Source organism: Hibiscus syriacus, unplaced genomic scaffold (assembly GCF_006381635.1).
Source record: "Hibiscus syriacus cultivar Baekdansim isolate YM2019G1 unplaced genomic scaffold, ASM638163v2 tig00004630_pilon, whole genome shotgun sequence".
Taxonomy (NCBI): domain Eukaryota; kingdom Viridiplantae; phylum Streptophyta; class Magnoliopsida; order Malvales; family Malvaceae; genus Hibiscus; species Hibiscus syriacus.
The window spans coordinates 264,635-289,217 of NW_024062021.1; the positions used below are offsets into that span (position 1 = coordinate 264,635).

At 33.5% G+C, this 24,583-nt stretch overlaps 2 protein-coding genes across 2 annotated transcripts; one reads left to right on the forward strand and one right to left on the reverse strand.

The window, feature by feature from the left end:
• Window positions 1-13,738: 13,738 nt before the first annotated feature.
• On the reverse strand, window positions 13,739-15,727 carry LOC120196334 (ras-related protein Rab11A-like). The gene is made up of 2 exons (XM_039198159.1): window positions 15,397-15,727; window positions 13,739-14,493 (listed from the first exon to the last, which is right to left on the reverse strand). Exons 1-2 carry the CDS (start codon window positions 15,627-15,629, stop codon window positions 14,049-14,051), a joined length of 678 nt encoding a protein of 225 aa, XP_039054090.1. The 5' UTR covers window positions 15,630-15,727; the 3' UTR covers window positions 13,739-14,048.
• A 1,110-nt stretch (window positions 15,728-16,837) lies between these two features.
• On the forward strand, window positions 16,838-17,335 carry LOC120196141. The gene has a single exon (XM_039198022.1). The coding sequence runs from the start codon at window positions 16,838-16,840 to the stop codon at window positions 17,333-17,335; it is 498 nt and encodes a 165-aa protein (XP_039053953.1).
• The last annotated feature ends 7,248 nt before the right edge of the window (window positions 17,336-24,583 follow it).

Here is a 24,583-nt window from a genome sequence, read left to right on the forward strand (position 1 = left end):
TTATCAAATTCAGGAGCTTTTGAACTTGATGGGGAGGATTAAGTCGGGAACTAAACTTAATTCACTAGCATCAAACCCATAGAATGATTCAGTTATTTCCACAGATTTCATTCGTTCTTCTAAGCTCTTGATCTGTCTGGTCAGTTCTTCATTTACTTTTTGTTTCTCATTCAGCTCATTCAAATCTGGGATCAAATGCTCAGTATTAAGATCGCCTATTTTCACATCGGATATAAGCGGATTTTTGCTTGAAGATGCAAGATTCACTTGTTGATCTTCATGTGGTTTGGCTTCTTGTAATGCAGATGTACGAGCATTGATTTGTATAGGTATAGTACCAGAGTGATAAATTGGTTCTGGTGGAAAACCTAGAGGATATATGGGTTCTTGGTCGAAAGATACAGGATTTTCATGCATTTTTCCACTGATAGCCTGCCTTTTAAACATGTCCTCTATCTTCTTCATCATACTGTCTTGTGAATTTGCAATACTGGCTTCAATTTTTTCCAGCTTCATTCTCATTTCTTCTTGTTCTTTATGATGTTGTTCCTCAATACGCTGTATTTTATCCTCCATAATTCTCTTAGTAGCTTGTCTAGTACCGTAGTGATGTAGTATTTCTCTTTTGGCCAGAGTAACTGCGATTGAAAAATCTTTTAATATTATTTTTTCAAATTTTAATTAATGAATTTTAACTTAATAAATAAAATAATTCATAGTGAAAATTATGAAATGAATGATGAATGTATGCAAAATGCATGTATGTAAAAAACATTGATCCCAAAAGGTTAACTGTCATAGAACAACTTTCATCGGCATACAAAAGTTTCTTTATAATAGTTCATAACTACAGATAAGGCATAGCTTTCCTATTAAGCTCTATAATTTCTTTCATTAACCATAAAACCTTCTTTCCACACTTAGAAACTGGATCAACATGATGCTCAATTATTTTGGCTTCAACAGCTAGTTCCCCAACATATCTAACAACATCGCTCATTTGTACCATGGCCTCGAACACCATATTGCTTCTTTCTTCACTTCTTTCGACATAGAACTCAGTTGACTTTTGCCATTGTTCATTCGTCCCTTCAAGAGTTTGCTCTAACTCAGTGATTCTGACTTGACAATTGTGCAGAATTTTTTCAAGATCTCTAATGCGTCTTCGCAGTGAAGCATTTTCTTCATTACTTTCTTTGAGATCATTAGGTCCTAGCCGAACCTTTTCTTGAAACAACGATTCCTCAAGTTGCAAAATGTAAGCATTAAACTCTGAGTTTTTATTTCTAGACTGATCCAGATCTTCTTCAAGTTTTGTTCGTGCTTCTTGCGTTCTTTGATTAAGCTTCTGGATTTGAACATCTTTGTTTCTTCATCTTTGCATCCAATTTCTAGCCACTTCTTGCTCTACCTCAAGTCTGGTGTTGAAATTTTTTCTTTCTAATTCCCATTTTTCCTTTTCAATATTGGATTCTTCCATCTTTTGGCCTCTGACTTCAAGTTCAGCAATCAACTGGTTCATTTCAGATTCAAATCCCTTGAACATGCTATTTTTCTCACCTTCAAACTTATTAAAGATGTCATTCTTCATCTCTTCTAAATCTTTGGCTCGATCCCTTTCTCTATGCATTTCAATCATGATCTCGCGGTGTTCAGCCTTGTGTTTTATAATTCGCTCTCTTCTGTCGACCTCAAAATCTTCCATTTTTTGCTTTCCTTTCTCAAGGTTTTTGAGTAGACGGCTATTCTTTCCTTTCAGATCTTCAACTCGTCTTTTCTCGATATCCAATTCTCTGGTCATCTGTACCGTCGATTGGCTGGGTCCTGATGCTTTTCGGGATTTATATAACTCCTGGTAATTTTTCTGTAAGGCTCTGTATTCATCCTCACCTTTTTCTTTATCTTTTCTCAACATTGCACATTGTGATGAATGAAAGTCAATGTCAACCCCCAACATAGCTTTATCTTGTCTCATTTGCTCTAACTCTTTCGACCAGCCTTCTCTTTCTGCTTCAAACTCAACTCTCAAGATTTCAATCTCTGATGGAACCACCTTAATGCGATCTTCCATAGAGATATCCTCATTTTGATCTGGTAGAGGAATATTTTCATTTTTTCTGACAGATTCCATTCTTCATAATCAGGAGTTAGCATTTCTTTTGCTGCTTTAGCTCGGATACAAAAAGTTGTTTTCCAAGCTGTAACGGCTTCCATGATGTTTCTTTTATAATTTTTGCTGTGGAATGCGAACTCAGATGACTGTAATCCAGCAGTGATAGGTACAAATTGACGACCTTCATACTGTCTTATAACCAGAAGTGGTGCATATCCAATTCCTCCCCATAATCCGAGCAGCATTATCCAGTTATAATCTCCACATTTGTAAATAAATTCCCTTTGTATTTGCCACGGGGCTCGCCAAACAATGTCATTGCTTTGCAGATTTCTAAAGGCATTAATCCACATATCCTTCTTAATTTCTTTCGGCCATTCCTGCTCCAGAAATTCTTTTAATGGTGAATAATCCGTATTAAAGCGTCGGTATGAAACCTTTTCTGTCCTCCAGAAATGACTACGGATCCAAACATATAACAACTGGGTACACCCTAAGAATCGTCCACCTCCTAGCCTTCTACAAGCATTTAACGATCTGAAGGTCTCGCTAGGATTGCAGAAACATAATTAATCTTTTTCGGTAGCTGTTCAAACAAATCTACCACTGCAGCTTCAACATATCCCAATACTTTTGGGAAGATGACCATACCATATATACCAGAGCAAATAAATCGAATCGTACTTTATAATCTGGATGGCTCTGAATAATTTCACTAATGTTGGTCCAAGCAATGCCTTCGCTTTCGCCTTTTTGTTTTGTACGGGATGCCACCCATTCTTCTCGTACCCTAGCAATCTTTGCTAATTTAACTCGAAAGGGTTGAGTTTTAATTGACTTTGAATAGATTCGATTCTCCAAAACCCCATCTATATGTAGCAAAGTTGTGTATTCTTCAATAGTAGGGACCAAATCTTCTTTATTGAGAGTGAAGCAATTGTACCCTGGATTCCAGAATTGAATTAGGGCTCGGAGTAATTCATCATCAACTTCTACATAGAGCAAATATGGGATGTCTCCGTACGTCTGATAAAACTGCAATTTTTTGTTTGAATCCCAACTTTCCCAAATGCTTCGCAAATCTTGCATATCATTTCTTTTTAGTGAAACTGGAGCATAACTGGCCAAGTCAGATACATAATCATCCTGCAGACTATCTCCTTCTTGTCTTTGTAAGTCCTCAGCCCACTGTCTTACTTCTGAGTTTAGAATTACTTGATTTGAACACTTTTTATCCATAGATGAAGGCTTTCCAATGAGACAATTAACACAAGGATCAATGTCTTTTATCCTGTATGATGCAATGCAAACAGAAAAATAAAGAACACACAAAAAGAAAATAAATTAGTTTACATAATAAAGAAATTTAATAATAACATTTACATAAATATTCTTTATTTAAACATGCCTTTCTAAATTTAAATAATTTAAATAAACATGTAATTTAAACAATAAATTAACAGGAAAGTCAGAATTCATTTCTCCTGTGTGTATACCTATTTTGGATAAAATTTTGGCATGACTTCTGATCGGAAGAGTTTCTAAGGTTCTTTATATGCAAGGTTTCAGATCTAAGAATAAAGGTACCCGAATTGTCCTTGTTAGTGCCCCCTTGGGTTGCTAACCCTCAATCCTAGTCCATCACAGACTAAAGTGGATCGAGTTCAATTCGAGGGGATACATTTCTCTATGCCTGACACGGAGAATAAATTCTCACGAAGACATAGAGCATATGAACCCCGGAAGTTACTTGCTAGGTCTGACACGGAGAATAAATTCTCACGAAGACGTCGCTTTCACTCCCACTTAAAAGGGACAACTCAATTATAGAGCTTTATGTTATGCAATGCAAGTGTTGTGTGTGAGGAGAAATGCTCAAACCTTTGACAGAAAAATAAATAATGAAATAAAATACTTGCAAATAAAACATATAAATATTATGAAAATAATAAGTAAATATATATAAAAAAAAAGAAGAAATTAAATATATAAATTTTAATTTTTAATTAATAGAGACAATTTATAATTGATTTTTAAAAGTTTGACCAGTCCCCAGCGGAGTCGCCAAGCTGTCGTAACCGGTTTTCGTCCAGGCACGAAATATTAAATTTGGAGGGAAAATTAATGTGAATAAATAATTTTGAAAATAAATAATTTGGGAGTCGCCATCGGCCTTTTGGGTTAGGTAGGTCGAATACCTAAAAATTATTCTTTAAAAGAGTTTTAAGAAAACACTAATAAAAAATGAACTGATCTGCGTTTTATAATCAAAAATTCGTTCTTTTTAATAAAAAGGGATTCGTGGTCGGTTACGTTTAGGGAAGGATTAGCACCCCTACAACGCCCAAAATTGGTACTTTTTAATTATAAATTGTCTCTTATTATTAAAATTTAAAAATTCAAAAATATATTTAATTTATAATCTTATTATTTCAAAATTATATAAAAAAATATTTATTTATTTAAAAATATCAGAAAAGAACTTCTAGGTGCCTTAAGACAGCTCTTTTCTTTGATATTGATAAATTTTAAATAATATTGTTTAATTTTTAATTTTAAAACATCAGAATAGGACATCCAGTTGTTTTAAGACTGTCCTTTTCTTCGATATTAAAATAAATATTTAAAAATTACTATTTATTATATATATATGAATATATAAAAATATTTATTCATATAATAAACATACTACTAAAACAATATATTTAAAAACAATAAATAAGAAAATGAAAACATATAAAATAACTGACTAAATTACAGTAAAAATAAAATTAAAATCTAATTCATAATTAACCAAAATTATAGGGATTAAACATGCTATTTTCTTATTTAATAATTTAGTGACTAAAATAAAATTATCTAAAATTCGGATATTATAATAAAATAAATTAAAAATATAAACTAAGGATTAAAATATTTATTTATTAAAATTAAGGGATTAAATCTGTTATTTATCCTAAATATATTATTTTAATATAAAGGACTAAAATGAATAAAATTGAAATTCGAAGACTGAATTAAAATTATTATAAATTCGATTTAGTGACTAAAATATAAAGTTTACAAGTTTAGATGGCTGCGGAAATGATTTAACTATTCTTTAATTACACGAATAGCCCTCCCCAAAACGACGTCGTTTGGGAAGGGCTATTTAATGCCCAAGACAGCCGGCCCTTCGGGCCATCTCTTTCATTTTTCAATTTTCATTCTCTTTCTAACTGAGAGAGAATGAACAAAGCTCTCCCCTCTCTCTAGCTTCCCTCACCGGAGGAAAGCCGGTCACCGGACGGCAACCGTCTGCCGCCGTGACTGTCACCGCCGGCCACCGCATCCGGTGGCCGGAAAATTTTATTTTTATACTATTGGATAGATCGGACCGTCCTAAGGACGGTCCCGGTGTTCTCTTCCCTTAAAAAGCTCTGAATCGGAGCGAATCTACAAAAATACCTTCGGCGTTTCGAAGGTTCTGGCGAGATCCGGTGGCGGTTGGGGTTCTCCGATGACAGTAAGTTTCTCTTCTTTCTTTTTCTTTTCTTTCTTTTCTGTTTCTTTGTATCTCTCCCTCTGTCTTCCTCTCCTTTCTTCCTCTCCGTTTCGAAGAATGCCCTTTGGTGAGTCACCGGACTCCCAGTGGTGACTCACCATTTGGGGGAGACGTGTGCGGCTACGGCCGGCCTTCTGGACTCTTTGGCAGACATGGTGGAGGCTGGAACGTTGGTGTGGCGGTGAAGGCTTCTGGAAGCAGCAGCGGCGGCGCTGGGACGTGTCCCTAGGGTATAGATACCCTAGGGTTTCCTCTGGCAAACTGTGGACCGTTGGATCAAACCAGATCCAACGGCTGGAATTGAAGATGGCGGCTGAGATAATTAGGGTTAGGAAACCCTAACTGGAACCCCAGATGTTTAGGGTTTCTGGTTTAATCTGGACCGGTTCTGGTTTGTTTGTAACTGGGCCGGTCCAGTTGTAATTGGTCTGTAATTATTTATTTATATAGATTTATTTAATATATATTTAATAATAATAATAATAATGATAATAATAATAATAATAATAATAATAATAATAATAATAATAATAATAATAATAATAATATGGGTAAAAAAATTAGTATCTTCACTAGGGAAAATCAATTCCATGAACAAATCTCCAATGCTCTGGGGTTTGATACTAATCTGATTTAGAGAGAGAAAAAAATGATGCAATTAGTAGTTTGTTAAATATTACTAAAGCATAATAATAAATAAAATAATTATATAACAAAATAGACACTAAAATAATAACAAATAAAGTAATGAAAGTACCAATGCTATGCTCTTCAAGCTCAGCTAGTCCTTTAGGGTGCGTTTGGTTCATGGAATGTAAGATTATCAGTGGGAATAAAAGATTACCAGTGGGAATAAAAGATTATCAGGGAATAAGATTACTGGGAATGTTGTATTTTGTGTTTGGTTGGTTTAGCATGAATGTAAGATTATCGTGTTTAGTTAAAGGAATAAAAGATTATTGGAATGTATATTTGACCAAATTGTCCTTATTACAAGTTGGAAAATATTTATATATTTTCTTTAAAAAATTTAAATTCATAAAATTTATATATTTTTTTTACAAAATTGAAAATATAAAAAGGTTAAATGAAAGGGTAAAATTTTGTTTTAACCCCTAAACTTCATATAAAATTTTAATTATAGACTTTTTTTATAAATCTAAAATAGTTTAAGGATAAATATGTAATTTGCAATTCGTAGAATTTTTATTATTCAATGATAGAATAATGATATTTTTGAAAGGGCATTTTAGTCCAAAACGCAGGTAATCCAACAATACCTAAGAAAAGAGAGGTAATGACATCCCGGTAATATACCCCAAAAAATCCACTATTGGTAATGTAAGATTACCGGAAATGACATTCCCGGCCAACCAAACGGGGAATGTGAATTCTATTCCCATGGGAATCTCACATTTCCCTAACCAAACACACCCTTAGTGGTCTTACAGCTTCCTTCCACTTGAGGTTTTTTTGACCCAATACCCCAGGCGGGTTAATTACTTAGGTTATTGAGTTAACATAAAAATTATTTTGGGAACTACTACATTCTCTATAGTTCACATTGAACTCGCCATCTCGAGGTGACGGGTTTTATTAAATATATTTTTTTAATAAACCCAGATGGGTGGGTCCCACGTGGATTATTAAATTATTGATTTTATTGGGATTCGTCACCTCGACATGATGAAAGAAATATTTTTTTATTAAAAAATTAATTTAGAAAATTAAAAAAAAGGGAGACTCGTGACCTCGAAGTGATGATCCCTTTGAATTCAAAAAAGAATAGTCGTTTCTAGCCTTTTGTCAACTATCATATGCAACTCGTCACCTCGAGCCGATGGAATTTGGGTATAAATAGGGGTTTCGGGTTTTGCTTTCTCATCAAACGCTAAATCCAAAAACAATTAAGAAAAAAATCCCAAAAAATGGCTTCCCAAGTAGAGATATTGCACCTTGACAATGTTCATGTTTCATCGATCGAAGTCCCACCGGAAGGAGAAGGAAGTATTCGTCAGCGCGGGATGACTTTGAAAGATCTGCCTAAACGAATGTTAATATATCTTCAACAATTTGGTCTTTATCCAACCATATTTCTACGTGGCTTCAAGGTGCACCCGGCGTTGATCAAGGCTCTAATCGAACGTTAGCAGCCCGAGAGGCACATTTTCCATTTCCTGAGTAGTGAAGCGACAATTACCTTTCAAGACATCGCTTACCAACTCAATGTTCCTATCAATGGAGACTCGGTCGTGAAGCAGAACATGTACGACCCCTCAGCGTTGGTGTATCAAATTTTGGGAAAGTTGTCGCCTTGAAATGTCATGGAGGGCTATCGAGTAAGAATGACGTGGTTGGAGTCTGAATTCGAAGTAACGATGAACTCTACCTAGAACAAGGTTATTTTTGCGTCCTAAGCATATCTTCTCCAACTTATCGGAGGGATATTATTACCGATAAATCTAGTAATTTGCGCACACACAATATTTACAAATATTAGATGACTTCGGCAAGTGTTGCAGAACCAGTTGGGGCTCGACGATTTTAGCATTTCTTGTTATCCAAGAGTAACAATCCGAGACAATAATAGAACCTGAGAAAAAGTAAAAGAAAGAATCAAATTCTTTATAAATTAAAGAGAATCAAAAGGAAATAAGATAATCTTTATATTTGTTCTTGTGATATGAATCAGTTGAGGCATGTCTCTACACAGTTTCCTTAAGACAGATTTTCATCCACTCTTTGGTGCTCGAGATCTTTTGGTCGTCTGTGTCCTAGGATACAACAACTTGATGATCAACTACAGTAGCACAACAACAGAGATCAAGAACTTTCCTTACCTTCAACTATCACCGGAAAAACTAAGGGAGAAAATAATATTTTCTAAGAATGAGAGAAAATATTTTTTAAGAGAAGAAAACTTCTTGAATTCTGAGATGTTAAAAAAACGGATAGGTTTGCTTAGTATTTATAGGGGAATTTCGAGAGAGTTTTACTTCATCTAAATCTCTTTTAATATCTAAATTTAAATCATGCAAATATAAGTAAAGTAGACTCATCGTAAGTCTTTCTAATGATGTATAAAACATCCATATATCATGTTATGTATGCATTACACTCGCCTTGACATTTTTATACAAGTCAATATTTAAGTCTCACTAAGCTTTAAGCTCGATCCTTTTTCTTTCTTTTGTTGTTAGTTTGATCTTGATTTTGATTTATGTCTATAAATATATCAAACATGTAACACGAATAATCAAAATCACATGTTAGTATCCATCCAACCCATAAACATATGGGATAGGAAAAATTTATAAAAAAATATTCCAATGCAATATTGTAATTACAATGTTTCCTACACTTCATTTCCACCTTAACTTACTCAAATTCACCTTTAAAATCATAATTTCATCTTAAACCCTTATTTTTCTCTTTCAGGCTTTAAGGACTAATAATAGAAATTTCACACTTCAAGTCTAAATTCAATGATTAATCACTAAATTAATCCTTGAAATATAAAAATATCATAAATAAGTCACTTGAATTTTTTTCATAATTTTTTCCTTAAGAAACCCATATGAACGAATACAGTCCATCACCATCCAAAGTGATTTCAAGCTCCAAACAACACAAGCATGTATTGAATTTTCTACCATAACCTTCATCAATTTCAAGCTTAGAATATAATTCTCAAACTTTTTTAAAGTGTCATTTTAGTCACTATTAAGATTCAACCATTCTTTCTCATTTCCAAGCTTGAATAAACATACTCAGACATACAACATAATATTATCATCATATCTAACATAAAAATCAATTCAAAACATCAACCCCTTAACTTTCATCTCCTTTTGGATTGATCCCTAAAGGAAAACTAATAGATTTTTCATCATTTAAAGCATGAAATTAACATCACAACACTTGTTTCATCATTTTCAAGCTGAAACATCAAATTCCATCATTATCTTCATCCACCCTTTTCATAAATTTAGGGTTACAAGCATGAACAACATGAACAAATTACACCAAATGAAAGATAATTCAATGAATGATAAAATTGTATTTCATGTCTTAAACTTAAATCCAAAAAAAAAGGTTTGAAAATCAAATAAAAAAATTACCTAGGTGCTTTAGAAAGATCACAGCAACAACACATAAAAATGGAGAAATCTTGAAATTTTTTTCTTTTTAGTCCTTTTTGGATTTTTATAACCTAAATGAATTTAAAATTCATTTTAATCCAAAATGATCACTTTAACCTTAAGATCAAATGATCCTAATCATGCCATATGTCAAATTTATCATTCAAGGGCTGAAATTAAACAATGGAGTTAGTAGTTACCAACTTTGCCCTTTAAAGTTCCAAAATTTCAACTTATCCTTTTTAATCTAGTGGCTAAGATTTAACATGGAAATCAACTTAAATCCAATTGTCCATATTAAATCTTATCATTTTAAGGCATGGAAATTACTTTATTAACCTTATCTTATGATCCTTCAAAATATCACAATTATTCGATTCGATCCAATTATCTGAATTTTTCTCAGACTTAATCGATTTATAACTTTTAATACAAATTTCATATAAAAAATACGAGTGACACAAAAACATCATTATTTGGGTAAACTATTCATTTATGTGATAAAATATCTATTTGGAAAAATTACAATTTTGGTTCTGAAACTTTTCCAAATTTATACTTTAGCCGCCAAACTTCCTTTTTATTCATTTTGGTCACTAATCAAATTTTTGGAGTATTACATGATGTTTTTCTTAAAGTGAGCACTTCATGTAATATTTACATCACTAATGGTTTCAATAAATATGTTTGTGTTGCTTGCCAAATGGGAAAGAATCATTGATTACCGTTTGAAGATTCTCAATCAACGTATAATTCTCCATTCCAATTAGTTTTTACGGATCTTGGGGTCCCCCTCATGTTTCGACTAATGGCTTTCAATACTATGTTTTGTTTGTGGATGCTTTCTCTCAACATGTTTTGGCATATTTGTTGTGTGATAAATCTCAAGCGTTGAGCTCTTTTCTTCAGTTTCAAAAGATGGTATACTCAGTTTGGTGTGAGCATTAAAGAAATGTAAAGTGATTGGGGTAATAAATTTCGTTCGTTGTCTAAAGTGCTTCAAGATGGTGGTATGCTTCATCGAGTCAGTGTCCTCATACGTCTCAAAAAAATGGTGTTGTGGAACGGAAACATTGTTATGTTATTGATATGACTCTAACGTTGTTGGCCCAAGCTTCGATACCTTTGAAGTTTTGGTCCTATGCGGTGGTAACGACTACTCATTTGATTAATAGGTTACCTACCAAGGTGTTGGGTGGCATTTCTCTGTTTGAGAAAGTATTTGTGAAGGAGCCTAGCTATCATCGTTTACGAGTGTTTGGATGCCGGTGCTTTCCTTGCTTGCGATCATTTTTATCTCACAAATTCAATTTTCGTTTGTAACTATGTACTTTCCTCGGTCATAGTCTGCAACACAAAGGTTATCATTGTTTAGCAGAAGATGGTCGTGTGTTTATGTCCCGATTGTGTTTGATGAGTTAGTATTTCTGTTTAGCTCATCTAAAAGTGATCAAGTTGCTACTCAAGTGTCTTCCTCGTTGAGTGCTGATCTGTTTGTTGTCCCTGGTGCTATGCAAGTTTTAAATTCTGGGGATGTCAATGGAGGTTCCTCCTCGGATCATGTGGTGGTGGGGTTCGTTGGTCGTCGTGTTGCGTGCAATGAAGCTTTGATGATTTTGCCAATAAGCAACCTAGTGATCCATCACGTAATATGTCCACTACACTTGGTGATGACGTGGCGTTGCATGGGCAGGCTTGTGGGAGTCCAAATTTCATGAATTTTGAACCATTAAATGTTGGTCCTGATGAAGCTTTGCATGGCTTTGCTAATAATCTACCTAGTGAACACTTGCGTGATGTTTCCACTACACTTGGTGGTGATGTTGCGTTGCATGGGCAGGCATGTGGGAGTCCAAAAGTCCCGAATTTTGAACCATTAAATGCTGGGCCTGGTGCCTCCAATTTTGTGCCTTGTGTTGCTGAACAGCCAAATGATCTTCAGTATGTGCCAGGTGTACCAAGTGCAAGTGCTGTGGGATGTTCGCAGGGCAGTGTGATGATCAGTTCTGCCCCCGATGCTGCTGTCCCTATATCTACTTTGGGTCCTGGTTCTAATGTTGTGAGTATTATTGAGAATTCTTTTGACTGAGAATACTCATCGTATGGTTACTAGAAACAAACGAGGGATCTTCAAACGTAAGCTCTTTCATGTAATGTAGGTCGAAGTGAAGCCAAACCTGTGACTGTCTATCAAGCTCTCGCATCACCTCAGTGGAAAGAAGCTGATTTTTTTTTTCTGAATATGAGGCGTTGCTCAACAATGGCACGTGGAAATTTGTTTCGTTACTTAAAGATCGGGTTGCGATAGGGTGCAAGTAGTTTTTTCAAATTAAACGGAATCCTGATGGTTCAGTTGCTCGCTATAAAGCGAGGCTTGTTATTAAAGGATTTTCTCTAGTTCCGGGACATGATTTTCATGATACTTTCTGTCTGCTAGTGAAATCTTCAACGATTTATGTTATTTTATCTTTGGAAGTTCAAAATAATGGGAAACTTCGTCAAGTTGATGTAAATAATGTTTTTTTAATAGTGAGTTCATTGAGGAGGTGTTTATGGTGCAACTTCCAAGCTTTAAATAAGTGTCTTCCGATGGTGAACGATTAGTGTGCAAGTTGGAAAAAGCGCTTTATGGATTGAAGCAAACTTCTCGGAACTGATACTCTAAACTTCGTTCTTTTTTATTTAGTATTGGTTTTGTTGGGACTCAATCTGAATCTTCTTTGTTTGTTCGACAGGAGTGTGATAGTTGTGTGTTTATTCTTGTTTACATTGATGACACCACCGGGAGTGATGATGCTTTGGTTGAGGATGTTGTGCGTATGTTGGGATTGGAATTTTCGTTGAAAGAACTCAGTGAATTGAGTTTTTTTCTTGGCCATGAGGTGAAACGCTCTGATGGTACTCTTATATTAAGTCGACGTAAATATATAAGAGAATTGTTAGAACGAGTGGATATGGTTGATGCTCGATCGCTACCTACTCCGATGCTTTCTTCACCTAAGCTTACAATTCTATTGTTTCAGATTTTTTCTAACTTGGAACGTTAAGAAGAATAAGAAAACACGTGGGTTTGAGTTTTGATTTTTTTTAATTTTTAATTGTCACTTTCGTTAACGGTTAACGGCGGATGGACTTAAATCGAACAGATCAATAACATTAGAGATCATTTACCCTTGATTTTTAAATTGGTGACTAAAGTTGATAATACCGAAAACATAAGAGACTATTCACATAGTTTATCCTACTTTTAATTGTGTAATATTAAATTCGATTAATTATCTATATTTTTATTAATAAATTCCCGTTGATTATATTATTAAATCATTATGACTGATTTCGAGCATAATTACTCAAATTCCCCCTTATTTAAAAGTTTTTTTTCTTTACAGCCCTTGCTTAAAAGTTGAATAGTAAAATTGAAGTGTTCCATTATCGGTATAATTAATTACCAGCAATTATACTAAAATCTAATTATTTTGTGGCTTCCCAACCACACTCAAATAAATTGATGTTAATTCTAAAACAAGCCACTAAGATCAGATTATAGATTTCAATAAAATTGAACAATTTAAAAAATATTTTTTAAAAATTAAACATAGTAATAAATCGTGTTATTATCCATATAGTGTTTAGTAAAAAGAAAGTCAATCAAGAATACAAACACTATTACCAATCTACTAACAAACCAGGTGATTATCTTGGTCATGAGTGATTTTGAATTTAAAATTAATATCTATTTTGTAAAATCGACTCATTTAATTCAAAAATATATCATACATAGAGATCCAAGAATGAAATTAACTTGAACTTAAATAATAAACATTGACCAGCTAACATCCCTAACATGCAGGCAGAACTGGTAATTCTTACAGAACTGCCTCTTCGGACTGTCATTTCAGCAGATCTGAGCTTTCCATAATTCATACAAATACAACATGCTGCAATTATTGGACCTGGTAGGCAATTTATATTCTTGTTCCAAGGGAAAAATTCAAAGACAACAACTTTAGCAGGATAATTGGACTGAATATATAACTTCAAGAAACAACATTGACACAATCTGCAACTCAGAAGCAAACTTTGGTTTTCTAATTGCCCATCTGAGAGATGCAATTAGTTTAGCTGCACTTGCAAACTAGACTAATGCAATGTAAAATATACAAACAGATATACCAAACCCTTGAAAATTTGCTGTTAAGAATGTAAAAGAAATAACCTGACAGACAATAGGAGGCCGGATCCAATTAACTCATGATCTACAGCACATGTTGCTCTTTGCTGGAATTTCCTGTGCTGGACCTGGAATGATGATCTTCTTGCCTGCTAGAGATGCGGGGTTGCCGTTTCCCTGATTCTCATCAGCAACCAGGTTCTTCTTGTTCACGATGTTGAAGATCTCAGTAAGAACAGTCATGAAGGCCGTCTCCACGTTAGTCGCTTCAAGAGCTGAGGTCTCCAAAAAAAACAGTCCTTCCTTTTGAGCAAATTCTTTCGCATCCTCGGTTGGTACCTCCCGTTGGTTTTCAAGGTCACATTTGTTCCCAATCAGAATAATAACAATGTTCTTGTCTGCATGGCTGCGCAACTCTTCCAGCCAACGTGGAATGTGATCAAAGGTCTGGCGTTTTGTTATATCGTAAACCAGCATAGCCCCGACAGCACCCCTATAGTATGCACTTGTAACAGCTCTGTATCTGTTCAATATAGCATATCATAAGAAGCCAAAAAATTAGGCAGAAAGTATTGGTCAACTCAAATGGATAGGTTTGTATATCCAAACAGGATCACCGTAAGGCAAAAGAATCCCCAATTCCCCATAATCAAATTCAAATGACAATTGTCCTAGGTGGAACCAGCAAGATTAACAGTACCAAAACCAATTATATATAACCTATTAAACATTAACCGTCAAGAGTTAGATTCATATGCTTTAACCATTACAAAGAGGTTGAATGCTTAAAAGATGACCAAGTCAAGACTATCCCATCGAGTCATCGACCACTTATTTACTACTGCAAATATCAGGACGGATTGCAAGTTTGCAACTAAAATGGCTCAAATTCAACAAGGATGACAGAGATCACAAGCCTGCTTATCAACATCACAAACTTAAATATGAATTCGCACATGCTCAAATCTCCGACGTCTACATCACAATTTGTTGCAAATGCGATGAAATCAAGAACTTAGTTGAATACAAGGCCTTGTTTACCTAGTTGAATACAAGGCCTTGTTTTCCAAACAATTTCATCTGATCAAATAGAGCATTGAGATAGAACTGAGGTTCCTATTGACAACTGATCACCTTGTAAGAGTCCATCCAGCCCGTCAAAAGTTAAAAGCAACAGTAATTACATAATCCATTTATCAAACATTGAAAATCTTTTTGCCTCCAAACAATTTATACAACTAAATACAACAATATCTTGTCAGTGAACAGTAAATCTAACAAACAAACTATGACTACATATTTCAGATAGCATTTTCCAAGCTTATAATTCATTCCACAAACTACAGATCTATGAGAAAACAGAAAGGTTTCACCAAAAAGAAGGGGAAATAAACAAATCTTCATGAAAAGTAAAAAAAAAAGGTACCGTTCTTGACCAGCAGTGTCCCAGATCTGAGCCTTGACACTCTTGTGTTCAATAACAAGAGTTCTCGTCTGAAACTCAACTCCAATGGTAGCCTTGGAATCTAAACTGAACTCATTTCTAGAAAACCGTGCAAGAATCTGAGACTTTCCCACAGCAGAGTCACCGATCAAAACTACCTTGAAGACATAGTCAATGTTCTGGCTTGGGTCCCCATACCCTCCTCCGCTTGCCATTTTTTTCTCTTGATTCTACTTGTGCTCTTCGTTATTTCGGCCTGGAATATAGCTTAAGTGAGAAAACAAAGGGCTTGTGTTGTATTGCAATGGCTCTAATCTAATAAATCATTGATGAGAAAGACGGAAAGAAAATTTGTTAATTATCAAAGGAAAAGGAAGAGATTCAGTGTGTCCAGGTTTAGAGTAAATAAGAAATGGTTATCCAATGAGGAGTACACATTTGCCACCTGATTAAAGTAATTTCTTCTGTTCCATTTGAACTAGGAAATGTTCGTGTCCTTTGATCTGTTGAACATACTTCGTTGCTGTAGTTTCTGGTTTTTTAACTTTTTTTATCTTTTGATTTAAAAAATAAACATAACACTTTAATTGTAAATCAAATTATTTTTAAATTAGATTAGTATAATTTTACATGCATTTGGCTCCAATAGTTGTGATTAGTGACAAATGATAGGGTAAAATGAACAACATGCCACTTAATTATTAGTAAAATTGCAAATTGATCATCGAATTTCAAAAAGTGTCAAGTGGATCACTTAATAATCAAATGTTACAAACTTACAAACAAATCACTTTCCATTAAAAATAAGAGACATTAACTTATATGGCGGTAAATTTTATCAACGTTGACATTGTGTTTATTGTTCTGTGTGAGACACTAAGTGTGACAGTTGATAAAAAACTTTAATATGAAATCTATTTTTCGATGTACACTTAGAAGATATTTTCTTTAATTAAAATACTTTAAAAAAATCATATGTCACGTAAATTAAAGAGTAAACTTTTATATTCCAATTGAATTGATCAACAAATAATGGTTTAAGGGCTACTTTTGTACCTATACTAGACCTAATTTATCATTTTCAGTCTTATTTTTTCGTATCAATTTAACCCTTGAATTTATTTAATTGCATCGTTCTAAACCGTAAAATCTAAACCCTAGACTTTAGACCTAACTCTAAACCTAACATGAAACCAAAAAACATAATTCTTAACTTTAAACCCTAAATAATAATTTTAATGCAATTAAACAACTTCGAAAGCTAAATTTATGCAAAAATCTACGGGAGCAAAAATAATAAATTGAATCAACTACGAAGACAAAAATAACCCTTGAGCTAAAAATAATAATGTAATTTTCTATCAATATATATAACTTTTAATAAACTTATATTTAAATTAAATGGACCAAGCAAAGTAATAGAATGGTTTGTCTGAACACGGATGGTGCGCTCTCCAACGTCATTGGCCGAGGCTCTATCGACGGTCTCTTTCGTGACCACACTGGTGATTGCTTGTTTGCTTATTGCAAAGACATCGACACCTCTACGGTCCTTGAAGTTGAACTGTGGAGAATTCTTGAAGGACTTCAACTTGCAAGGCAAAATGGTTTTGAACGTATCGTTATTCAGACGGATAGTAATAATGCTTTCCAGCTTGTCACTCCTCCATCCCCGACTAGTCCTCTGGCTTTGGTTTGTACTATCGCCGACCTTTACAACCGTGCATGGTATGTTGCTTCCCAAAAGATCTATAGAGAAGCAAACGTAGCTTCTGACTTCATCGCAAAAATGACTGCTCCCTTAGATGGTTCCTGGAAAGCTCTTGACTACTTTTCGTCTCCCCTCCAGTGTCACCTTCATAGGGATATACTATGCTCGAGTGAAACATTAATGTATCGGCTTCGGCCTCCTTTCCATTAAAAAAAGTAATAGAATATTTTAGTTAAATGAATCTAATAAGGTAATATTCTATATAGTATAATTTTTTAATATTTATATTTCTTATTTTTTTCTTATTTTTATAACTTTCTATTTTTATATACTATTATTATTTAATTTCATATTTTTATATTATATTATGGATTATTTTATATGTTTATATATATGAATTATCCCGTTTCTAAATATTACTAAATAATTATGATAAGTATATATTTATATATACTCTTAATTAAGTGTTTGATGGTACCATAGGTTAACTAACACCAATTTAATTGGTAAATTACAAAAAAAATCTTTTATAAATAAATAACGTTTTCAGGTTAATTTTGTAATTTAAACTCAAATGTCATGAAGCCTTAGCTTAAATCGTAAGGTTGTGAATTTTGATTTATTGAATATTGAGCCCAAATTTTATGTGTAAAATTAATATCTTTTTATTAGTTTAAGAATAATTATAGAATATTATTGTCCAAAATAATTTCAATATATTTGATAATGAATGTTGAAATATTATGATATGTTCAAATTCAAAGTCTTTAGAAATAATAACAATTCTTTTAATTATTGTGATAATTTGTTTCGTATAAATTATATTTTTAACTACTATTTTTACTGAAAAATAACTATAATTTATTTTAAAATATTTTCCCTTTCGCCTACTTTTGAGGTGTACCATTAAGTAATATACGTTAAAATTATCAAAGATTGATTTCTTATGAAATAATTAATTCATTTTAAATGTTTTTTTAGTTAGAATGTGGCATTTTGTTAAATGGGAAAATGAGATTTTTTTAAGTGAAAAATTAAATTATTTTCTTCCAAAAAATACTCATTTTAATATAGTAATCATATATTTGTCTTGGCATAAACTAATGTAGTAATTATATATTATTTTCTTCATTTATTATCAGAAATATAAGACGCTGGTCTACGAAAGCAGAGACTCTGGGTTCGATCCCCAGTGGAATCGATAAATATGTTTTTGGCAGATCCCAATTTGAGCCTAGCCGATAGTGCCGGGCCGTAAGGACATTGCCTAAATTCCCTAATAACACTCAGCCCATATGATCATTTAATAGAATTCTTTCTATTTGAAAATTTAAATTAAATTCCCTAATAACACACAGCCCATATGATCATTTAATAGAATTCTTTCTGTTTGAAAATTTAAATTTTTTAAATTAATAGATTATTAGTTGTCTCTTTCATAGTGAATTTAAGATTTTTACTATTATTTTGGATTTATAAATTCATATTTTTATTCTTTTATCCACTTATAATCTATGCACTTCATTTTAATTTTTTAAATTTGCATTTTCAAATGAAACATTAATATAATTATAAATTTACATTTATAATATATTTTCATATTTTTAATTATTTTCAGTGTGTATACAATTTATAAACAGAGACAAACGTAAAATTGTATGTTGGGGGTAAACTTGAACTTTTAAATTTTCAGATGATGAACTTGTTATAAAATTCAAAAGAGCGAAAATATATTTTCAACAGAAAATACATAAAAAAATCTAAAGTTTATAGTAATTTAAAATTTTAAGGGTGCGTTTGCTCCACCCGCTCTCTCCATCTATTTCTGCCTAAATGCAGCTACTTGTGTATTATAAGTATGACCTCATATGTTGTTATTTGAGGATTTAGATTTTGTAACCAACGCTCATTTTTACCCGTTCTAAATACATTGTGTATCAAAGAGGACAACTAGTTATGGTTTAAGTTAATGAGCCCTTTAAATACATTTATCCATTAATTCGGCTGCCTCATTTTGTTTATTAACTCCAGAATAACCTCTAATTTTAAGACATTTGGCACCACATGATCCACTGGAATGAATATTATTATTTTATTCATTAAATAATAATACTCTATACCATTAGCTATTTTAAAACTATCATTTATTTTAAATGAAACACTTATTTCTTTTTATATTCTAGAAAATGAATTAGTTATGAATATAAATTCTATCATACTTCTTAAGGAAAGTTGACTTTTTTAGCTATAAAAATATGATATTAATGAACTGAAACATATTTGATAAGAAAAATGGGAAGCATTTATAGTGTGTAATACTCTGTGATGAAATACGTAAGATCTAATTGGAACTTAATCAGTCACAGATATACATGTAATTAATTTCAAACTTGTTAAGGTTGTCAAAAATAAGTCTTGTTTTCCCCCTCAAAAGGTTTGTGAGTTCTTCCTCACACACAACACGTGTATTTACATGTCATAAGTTCTATACCCGAACTTTGTCTCGCTAAGTGGGAGTAAATTGCTAGTGCCTTCGTGAGTAGCCCTACTCATAGGCTAGTGAATCACTCCTGGAGTATATGCCTTATGATCTTTGTGAGCAACCCTCCGTGTTAGACACAAGGAATGTGCTCCCTCGAATTGAATTTGATCCACTTAAGTCTATAATAGATGAGGATTTAGGGTTTGGTAGCCCAAAGAGTACCAACAAAGACAATTAGAGTACCCTTTTCCTAGGACTAAAACCATGCATATAGTGAACCCTTGCCCGTCAGAGGTTATACCAAAATTTTGTCCGATAGTAAATATCCTAATAGGTGTACATAAAGGAGGAATGACTCTACACCTTTACTCTTTGCTACATAAAATAAATTTATTTCTAAACGAGAGCATGTTAACTAGATATCACGCGATTATGATTATTTTACGGAATAAAGCATGTCTGGGATAGGGGTTATATTCATCTTTGAATAGTGTTGAGTTAATCGATCGATGAATCGACCATTGATGACTTGAATATCGATATAACTCTTCCCGAATCGACTCAAGAGGTGCTTAAACCTTCAAATGAGTATAGCTCTGATATCAATTGTTGGAATTTGTGGAAGCTCGAATCAACAATCGAAAAGGTTCGCCAAGAGGGGTTGAATTGGTTTTTTTGTTTAGGGAGTAAGGAGATTGAAAGATAAAAAATTGCACAGCGATTTATAGTGGTTCGACTTCTCAACCAAGTCTACATCCACCACCTTAGCTCCTCACCAAGGATTTTCCAACAAATTCACTAATTTGTTCTTTCTTTTTACAGGACAAAGAGATAACCTTTACAACTCCCTAGTTTTCAATGGCTAAACTAGAACCAATCCCTAGCTTTTACACGGCTCAGCTAGAACCAAAACCCCTTTACAAAAGGAAAGAAAATATAAACAAGAAAACCTCTCTAAGGTAGGTGTTTACAAGATTTAAGCTCACAAGAACACAATATTTACAAGAGAGAATAAAAATAAGAATGAAAAACTTCTTCTCTTGTGTTTGAATGCTTGAATATGTGTTCTCTTTATTCTTCAAGTGTCTTGAACATGTATTTATAAGTTGGAATGAGTTTGAAGTCGTATATCATTGTTGGGGATGTTTTGGAACCGTTGGGGATTCATTTTCTACGAAATATAACTGTCCATAACATGGTGTATCGGTATACTATTAAGGTGTATCGGTACCCCTTCATAAAATTCAAATTTTATGACCGTTGGGCTGAAATTACTGTAGCAGTGTATTTTTACATTGTAGAGGTATCGATACACTATTTACATTCAATGTTTTTAGCATCGGTACTGTTCATTATTGTTCATACAGTATCGGTACTATTCATACAATATAGTATTATTCATAAAAATATTTTGTGCTCAATTCCAAATTAAATGAACTTTGAATTATTTTTGTAAACTTTGAAAACTTTGAATAAATTCAATTCAAGTCCAAAACTATTTTGCCATAAATTGTTATATCAAAACATAGTTAAACAAATAACACTTTTATCTTTATCAATTATTTTATTTGTACTAATTCATTTTTGTCATTTTTCACCTTTTTGCATTGCATCATCATCATAGCATAACATGAATGTGTTGATCCGTAGATGACTCTCTAATTAGAAAATTTTCATAAATAGAGAAAAAGTTTATCAATCAAGTAACTGTATACATAGACATGCACTATTGGCTAATTAAAGCTTAGAGAAAATGAGGAGAAAGTTTGCTTGAAGATCAGACATCAAAGTTGATCGATAGAACAACATCCAAGATTTGAGAGGTGATCACTTGATCCGAGCAATGATGCAGTTACAAAATCTTACCTACAATGGTTCCACCTTTAATCATCAAGACGCAATGCATGACTCCAACATCACACGGGCATTATCAGAGATAAATCATATTTGAATAGATCCTCTACACGAGCCCAAAGAGTTATAAAGCACTTGAGGGGTCGAGTTCCCAATGATGAAACCCAAAAATAAAGTATTGACCTACTTTAGACCAAGCATCCAAGCAAAAGCATGTTTTGAAAATGAACTATCTTGAATAACGATGACTTTTATCTATGATGAAACTTATTCTATGATATTCATCGTATGTATCAACACCTTTTGCATTTGCATCTTTGTATTTCACATTTACATCTTTGCATTAAATTTAGTTAAGCATTATCGTATGCATCACTCATGAAAACATGAAGTTAATATGTGAAGGACTCTGTGGCAGTAGTTCTAATCGCGTAATCTCGTTCACGCAACTGAGAACTGTGGGGTATTGAAACACAATGTACAAAATCTGATTGATTCATGGGAATGGATGTTTGATGAATGATGTGGTATTTTGATGCGAATCAATAAGTCATTGCATCCACCATGAAGTTTTGTTGCAATTGCATGAAAAAAAAACATATCATCTTGTCTGAATTTGTTTTTCTTTATTTTTCCTCTGTTTATAAGTTTGTAAGTCACTGAACTTTTTGAACATGTTAAATAAAATGTTACATTCTAAGGTTATGAGCAATGAACAAATTTTAATCTTGTAGTTATGTAAATATCATTTGAATTAAATGCTCTCTTGAGAATCAAAGTTATAGTCACTTTGGCAAGTGACAAGATTGAACCATAGTAAAACAATGACCCTTGATCCTACACTAAAAGGTACACTCGAACATTATAGCCTTCTCTTTGTAAGGACCAAAATAACCTTCTCCTCCTACGAAAAGATGGTCAAAGGGCTTGATATTTAGGTATGTATAGGAGAAGAAAAAATGGGATATCTTGCATATGAGGTTTTAAAGCATATTAGATTACACTTTTGTTGAGGACGTTAAATGATGATTATAATCATCACAAATGGAATAGAGGAGTAGATGAATCTAGTTTAGGTCAGTTTCTTGGGAATTAAACTATAAAGATGAGATTTTCTGACCTTTAACGACACCCAGGCTATAACATGTTCTTCTTTATGAGCTTAAGAAATTGAATCCGTATACCCATGAAGTTAATGTAATTATATATATATACAATAAAGCTAAGCTATCCTCTAAAGCAATTGTTTACAAGCCCTGGATTTATGGATAGATTCCTTCAACTAGCAAAATAAAGTCAAATCATATATATGTATATATATAAGAGAAAATAACCTCAGTGACCAAAAATCCCATATAATATACGATTTTAACCAACTTTTTCCGGATTTGCCAAAATGACCAACAAAATCGCAATGCGATCGCTAATTCGCAACGCGATCTCCATTATCGCAAATTCGCGTTGCATTTTCGCAATGCGATAGTTGAAAATCGCGTTGCGATAGTCTACAGTATCGTTGCGATTTTCCCAATTCGCAATGCGAATAAGTAAATCGCAACGCGAATTGGGAAATTCGCAATGCGAATAAGTAAATCGCAATGCGAATTGGGAAAATCGCAATGCGATACTGACTATCGCAATGCGATAATAAAAAATCGCAACGAGATACTTACTTTCGCAACGCGATACTGACTTTTGCAACGCGATTTACTTAGCGCCATTCGTATTAACGCGTATTTTTTTTTTCAAATTCCAAACACGTATTTTTTCTTAATAAATCGGAAAATGAACCGTCCACAGTAATCGCACGCAACTCATAACCTCAAACCCAAAAACACAACACTCAGTCCCATCTCCATCTCTCACTCTCTACGGCGAAATCCGTCCCCATCTCCGAAGATTTCCGTCCCCATCGCCGGCGAAATCCCTCACAACCATTCACAGTCAAAAATCCCTCACAATCATTCAGAAATGGAAAATCAACCTCCGAGGGTTAGTTTTTTTTTATTTTTATTTTGAAATTTTTGCATTATTTTAGGTTTTTCATATTGAGATTGATGATAAGTTTACTGGTAATTTCAATAATAGATTAACCATTTCACTTAGATTTCTTATTAAATTCATTCGATTGCTGCCAATACTGCTAAACTGTTTAGCCTGTGAAGTTAGTATTTGTCTTTGCTTTGTCTTTTGGTTGAAGTAATGCAGAAGAAGAATAGTTTCGAGAATGAGAATCGCAACGCGGAAATGACTATCGCAACGCGAAATAAAAATCGTAACGCGAAACCAAAATCGCATTGCGATTTTCATTTCGCATTGCGATTTTCATTTCGCGTTGCGATTTTCATTTCGCGTTGCGATTTTAATTTCGCGGTTGCGATTTTCATTTCGCGTTGCGATTGTCTGGTCGCGATAGTCATTTCGCGTTGCAATTCTCTCGTTGCGATAGTCATTTCCGCGTTGCGATTCTCATTATCTCGTTGCGATTTTCATTTCAACCAAAAGACAGAAACAGTGTTGCAAATTTTAGTTTCAAGAATAAACTACTATTTATGTTTATTGTTTTGTTTTTGGTATATCTTGACAGTGTAATTTTTGGTATATCTAACTTGGTATGTTTATTGTTTTTTGTAGAAATTTTTTTCGGCTTCATTGACATTAAGGAATAAAGTTAGCCTAGCCACTACAATTGCTTCGAAGCTTTCACCTGCACAAAGAAAATTGTTTGAAGAAACCTGCTTCGGGCCATGGCTGAGAGTACAGCATCCGGGTGGAGATGCTAGTTTGACCAATTTGTGGCTTCAGACCATGACTAGCGATCTACCTGACAGTATACAACGTGGTGAGGAAGAGATATGGTTTCATTTTCCACCGGCGTATACTTGTTTTGGGCGGAAGGAGTTCTACTTAATCACTGGTCTACGATTCAGACACGATGATGTAGGCCGGTACACTCGTCATATCACCCGCCCATCATGGTTATCCAGGGTTTTTCCTGATGAGTCAATAGAGAAGCCGAACTTACACGTCGACGACATGAAGAAATTGTTTAATAAGAAAGATGGTTTTACTCGGATGAATGACGTCGATGTTGTCCGAGTATGCCTTCTACTACTTTTGTA